The 5,170-nt window shown below is 50.9% G+C and overlaps 1 protein-coding gene across 1 annotated transcript; it reads right to left on the reverse strand.

Annotated features, from left to right (window-relative positions):
• Positions 1 to 1,195: 1,195 nt before the first annotated feature.
• On the reverse strand, positions 1,196 to 4,666 carry IRF2BP2 (interferon regulatory factor 2 binding protein 2). The gene is made up of 2 exons (XM_061624523.1): positions 3,172 to 4,666; positions 1,196 to 2,324 (listed from the first exon to the last, which is right to left on the reverse strand). The coding sequence occupies exons 1-2, from the start codon at positions 4,184 to 4,186 to the stop codon at positions 1,618 to 1,620; spliced, it is 1,722 nt and encodes a 573-aa protein (XP_061480507.1). The 5' UTR covers positions 4,187 to 4,666; the 3' UTR covers positions 1,196 to 1,617.
• Between the last annotated feature and the right edge of the window lie 504 nt (positions 4,667 to 5,170).

Here is a 5,170-nt window from a genome sequence, read left to right on the forward strand (position 1 = left end):
AAAAAAAAAGCCTACCAAAATCTATTCTGCATTAAATAGCAGTCTCAACATTAACACATAAGAACAGTCTGACCCAACAGCATCAAAAACTGTTTAACTTAGCTGAACAGATTCTCTCAACATCAAAATGTATAGTGTTATTTGCCACAGAGATGGAGACCATATAACCATCTTTCTGCTTCAAACAAGTCTATGTGACATATTATAAACACTTAACACAAGGGGTTGCACAGCAGTGTTGCTAACACAACTGTAAACAGCACAGAATCACTACAGTAAGGCTTAACTATTTCTAGTAACTGGTGATTTATTGGTTAAAAATGTTGCTGTCTGATGCAAAACAAAGTATGATCAAAATAATAATTTTACAAAAGAATTCTTGAAAGTAGTCTAAAAGGCAAGAAACTGGAGTTGATTTATATCCCAGGTTGTTTCATTTAAATGAGAATTAGTTGTTTTCTCTCCAATGCATGTATTATGAAATTTCAGGTAGAAATTTCCATTAATTTCTATACTGCCACCATAGGCAAGCCAGGTAAAGCCTCATACACTGCTGTTTTTATGATACTGTTATCTGCCACAATCTGGTAACATGATGTCAGTAGCAGTAACAACAGTACCATACTTAAGTGCTAAGCAAAATCAAAGCCCACCTGCACTATATTTAAAAAAAAACTATTTCAGAGTTTTCCACATGAATTTGAAGGAAGTTGTAATGCTAAATAGTGCTGAAAAAGGTATGGATGTTTTTTTAAAAATGGCAGTGCTATTCTGTCTGCACCAATGCACAGTTAAACAATAAACTTATCACAACAAATTTGCAGGAACATGAATAAATGCAGTTTTGCAATCTTATAACCAACCACTTCAACTGTGGTCAACTCTGCCTTTAAGAAAAAAACAAACTCCCCAATCCCCAATGCAACAGCGCCTCGCTTAGCATAATACTCTGAAGGCAACTTCCTTCTAGAAATAAACTGCTCTTAGAATCTGGCCATTTCTGCAGCAGCAGCAGCAAGAGAATGATGTTTCCGAATGAAACCCCTTGTGCTTTCTCACCTGTCTTTGGACTGGAGTGAATGGCATTTCCACTTTAATTCTATGAACACTTTTAATGCCAAGTTGTCTCCAGAACCTGCATGCCTCCAGCATGAATTAGTACAGGCAAAAAATAAGGAACCACAGACAGTAAGGCGATCTTTACAATGTCAGAAGATGTATTTGGCATTTAAAAAAAAACAAAAAGAGGAGAGAAAAAACAAGTGCATACAAACACAGCTAGAAGCATTTCTGGATTGCCAAGTGCTCTAAAAAAGCAGCGCAAGTCACAGCCTACACTGAACAGTAACTGTCACCAAGGAAGCACAACAAATAGTTGCTAAAACAAAAAAAGGAAATGCTTTTATAAGTACATACCTTTTGTCTTCAAAAAATATAGAAACACAATGTATTCAAAAAAGGAAATCAAAATTATACAGCCATGTTTTATGAAGTCTACATTTCCCTTGTCCTATATATAATATATATATATAGATAGGTATTTATAGGTATTTATAGATATATACAATTCAAGCAGTTTTATGTTAAAGTTGATGTTGCATTGAGAAACTGGAAAAGTCACGAGTCTCTCTCTTTTTTCACTTTCACATCTCCTGCAAGAATGGTTGCAATCTCACCCTGCATGAAGGCCCAAGGGACATTGGAACCCACCAGAGGGCACTTCTCCCCACTGGGACAATATACCTCACCACTAGCTCCTTGCTGTTTGATGCTCTGTCTGGAGCAAGGGAAGCAAAATTTGTGGGATGGGACGGAGGGACACTGCACAAAATGGGTGTCTTCCAGGCGCTCATGACACAGAGTGCAGCACAGGGGGACGCTGGCTGCCAGCGAAGAGTCTGGAAGGCTGGCAGGGTGCACGGGCTCCATCCCTCCTGTGTTTGTCCCTTGACTTGGCACCTCCCTGGTTGGCCTTCTTTGGTTCATAGGGGATGGAGAGGGCGGGCTACTGCTATTCCTCCTGGTGGTGGAGTGAACCTGGTTGGCATCTTTGGAGGCATGGTTTCCCCCAGCATTGTCTGCAACTAAAATAAGCGCAGCCATAGGAGACTGGCCATTCTGGACTGCCTCAGGTGGTGTGGTCCGGTTGGAATGAGGTGAAGCAGTTGGTGGTGGCGGAGACATGAAAGATGCTGCTGCCATTGGTATTTTCATCCCTTCTGACGAGGTTGGTAACCATGACTGTGCCTCCCCATTGATTTTAGGAGGTCCAGCTTCACCTTCTGGCTCTGGAGAAGGCTTTCTCTTCCTTGCAGCTCGTGCCCCTATAAAACAAACAGGAATGGGAGAGGAGATAATGTTGCAAAAACACAGCCACAGGAACATGTGAAAATCAGTAGGTCACGCCACAGCTCAGTCACGTCAAGCAGTTGGGATGTCAGCCAAGTTACTCACTGCATTCAAATGGATAAAACCAGCTTAAACCCAAGTCACTTCAGCTTATCTGGGGTTGTGGAGCGGGATGTGAACATCCTGTGCCAGTGCTTACCCCAGAATACACGCCACATTCAAATGTGCCTACAATGTACCACCCTCCCACCACTTGCATGCTGGTAATCTTCCACTCACTCCCAACCCATTCCAACTAAGGGCAAGGTACAACCAATATGCCCTAACCTAATTGCAGTTTAGATGGGAGACACACGGTATCTGGCTATCCCAGATCTGGTAACTTCTGTATGCGTGTTAATCTGCACGTCCAAAGATCAAGCCTCACAGAATATGAGGAACATATGGCGCCTAGCTCGAGGGTTCGGCAACATGTCTGCTGTTGCTGCTCGTAACAGCCCTGCGCGTCTCAGCTCCCTCTGCAAAAGAATGTGGCCAGGACAGGGGAGGGGAAACCCTCTGTCAGTGTCTATCAGCGAGCGCCCTGACTCATCTATGTTACGCTGCTTCAGCACACCAAACACGCTGCTGCCCCCGCCTCAGCAATGCTGCTGCCGCTTGCAGGAACCAGGAAGTTGGGTCGAAATGGTGACCCTGGGTTATATTTCCCACGAGGGGAGGGGAGGACAGAGGGCTCCCCTTCTTTCTCCCTCGGCAGCCCCCCCTCTAGCCGTCCAACACTCGGGCCAGGCGCGCGCGCACAGTCCCCCCAAACCATCTCACCTGATTTGGCCACAGCCCCGTTGCTGTCGTAGCCCACCAGCCTCCCTCCCGCCATGCCGGGCTCTTTCTTGAACTTGCTCTCGTAGGGCACCGCGTGGCCGCCGTGCTGCAAGGCCAGAAGGGTGTCTCGCACCGTCTTCGGCTTGGCCAGCCACTCCTGTTCCGAGCCCGCTGCTGCCGCCGGCGCTCCCCGGCTTTTGCTGTCCACCCCTAGCTGCTCCAGGTTGTCCGCTGAGCCGCGCGCCTGCTGGTGCCCCTTGTCCTTGCCCTCCAGGTCGCTGGCTCCGCCACCGCCACCGCTACTAGACGACGAGGAAGATACCGAGCCGGGCCGCTTGTGCCCCCCCACTTCCCCGGGCTGCTGCTGGCTCTGCTGCGCTTGCGAGACCGACACCTGCAGCGGGGTTGGCGCCCCGGAGATGGCCGCCAAGGAGGCTGCCGCCGCCGCCCGGCTGTTAATATTGATAGCAGCGGGCAGGGAAGCTCCGTTCATGAGGGGCACCAGGGTAGGGGCCACGGCGTGCGTCCGCCGCGGGTTGGGGCTCTGGCGATTGAGCTCAGGCGGTTCCTCAGGCTTGGAAAACCCGTTGGGCACCAGGATGCCATTAACCTGCCTGCTGCCTCCTCCGTATTCAGGTCCCAGTCGCGGCGGCCGCTCGGGAGGCGCTGCGGCTGCCAGAGAGTAGCGCTCATGCGGCTGCGGCGGGGCACGGGACGCTGCTTCAGCTGCAGCCACCGCCGCAGAGTGCATTTCCTTGGCGCTGAGCGGTGGGGGCTGTTGCTTTGCATGGGGAGGCTGCTGAACCCGGCCTTCCTGAAAGCAGTGAGCCCGCTTGAGCTGCCGAGCCGTGTCGATGACGAACTCCACCCGGTCGGCCCCTTCGTAGTTGACACAGCCCCTGCAGACCGGCTCAGTGAAATCCCAGATCATGGCCCAGGGCATACGGGGCAAATCGCACAAGTAGCACGACTGCCTGCGGGAGGCAGCAGCCACCGCCACCGCCGCGGACGACATGGCCGAGTCCAGGGGCAACGAGCGCCCCGCGCCTCGTCCCCGATCTCCTCTTCCCACTGCTGCTCTTCTAGCCACCGGAGAGGCTCTGTGCTTTGCAGCTGCTGCAGCCTCGTGCACGGACTGCCGCCTCCTTTTGCGGACAGCGCAGCTCCAAGACAAGACGGGGAAAAGCACCTTTGGCTTCTGCCAGGCTCTCCTAGTCCCCCTGGCTGCAGTCACTCACAGGGACACGGCGAGACGCATCGCCCAAACAAGGCACTCTCAGACCCCCCCACCCCCCAGTACAGCGCACTGCTCGCTCTGCCTGCACCGCGCTCTCGCTACTACAGCGCTGCCCGCCGGCTGCTGGCCGCCCAGACACTCGCATTGGGGCGGGGACTCCAGAAACCGTCGCCGCCGCTGGTGCGCTCTGCTCCAGTGACTCGATTCTTCGACAGCGCCCAGGAGCGCCTGCGTGCTGGGCTCTCCCCCTTCCCTTCTCCCGCTGCTCATTGAACTTCTGCCAAGACAACAAGAGCTGCAAGAATAACCAGCTCTCTCCTAGTCAGCACACGGGAGGAAGGGAGGGGGAGGAGCGGTAGGGTATTCGCATGTGAATGGATGCAAACGGGGAACTGGGGGCCTTCCTCTTCTCCTTCCTGGTATGCAAGGCTCCTTTGATAGTAATGTTCTCCCCATTTGGATGGCTATCCAATACACATTTTGCTTTGCATTACACCACTTCTCACTCTGTCTGTTGTTGTGTTAGAGGCTTTTGAATTCAGCAATGTGCCGCTTTTTGAAATCTAGGTTACCATTTGATCCTTTGGTCTAATTCTAGCTTTGATGTTGACTCTCATCGTGTGACCTTCGGCACATCGCTCAGGATCTGATTCTCTAAATTTGAAAGCTGTCATATGAGTTCAAACCCCTCATCTTCTCTGTAATACTACTCCAGCCCCGGGGAAAAAGGCTTGATGCAAGAAGGGATATTGTGATGATTAT

The sequence above is a fragment of the Rhineura floridana genome, chromosome 4, assembly GCF_030035675.1.
Source record: "Rhineura floridana isolate rRhiFlo1 chromosome 4, rRhiFlo1.hap2, whole genome shotgun sequence".
NCBI lineage: Eukaryota > Metazoa > Chordata > Lepidosauria > Squamata > Rhineuridae > Rhineura > Rhineura floridana.

Bases quoted from the DNA above. Each gene is read 5' to 3' on its own strand.
- IRF2BP2 (XM_061624523.1), bottom strand. From the start codon at position 4,186: ATGTCGTCCGCGGCGGTGGCGGTGGCTGCTGCCTCCCGCAGGCAGTCG. The intron at 2,325-3,171 runs GTGAGATGGTTT...TTTGTTTTATAG, and splicing joins CGGGGCTGTGGCCAAATCAG to GGGCACGAGCTGCAAGGAAG.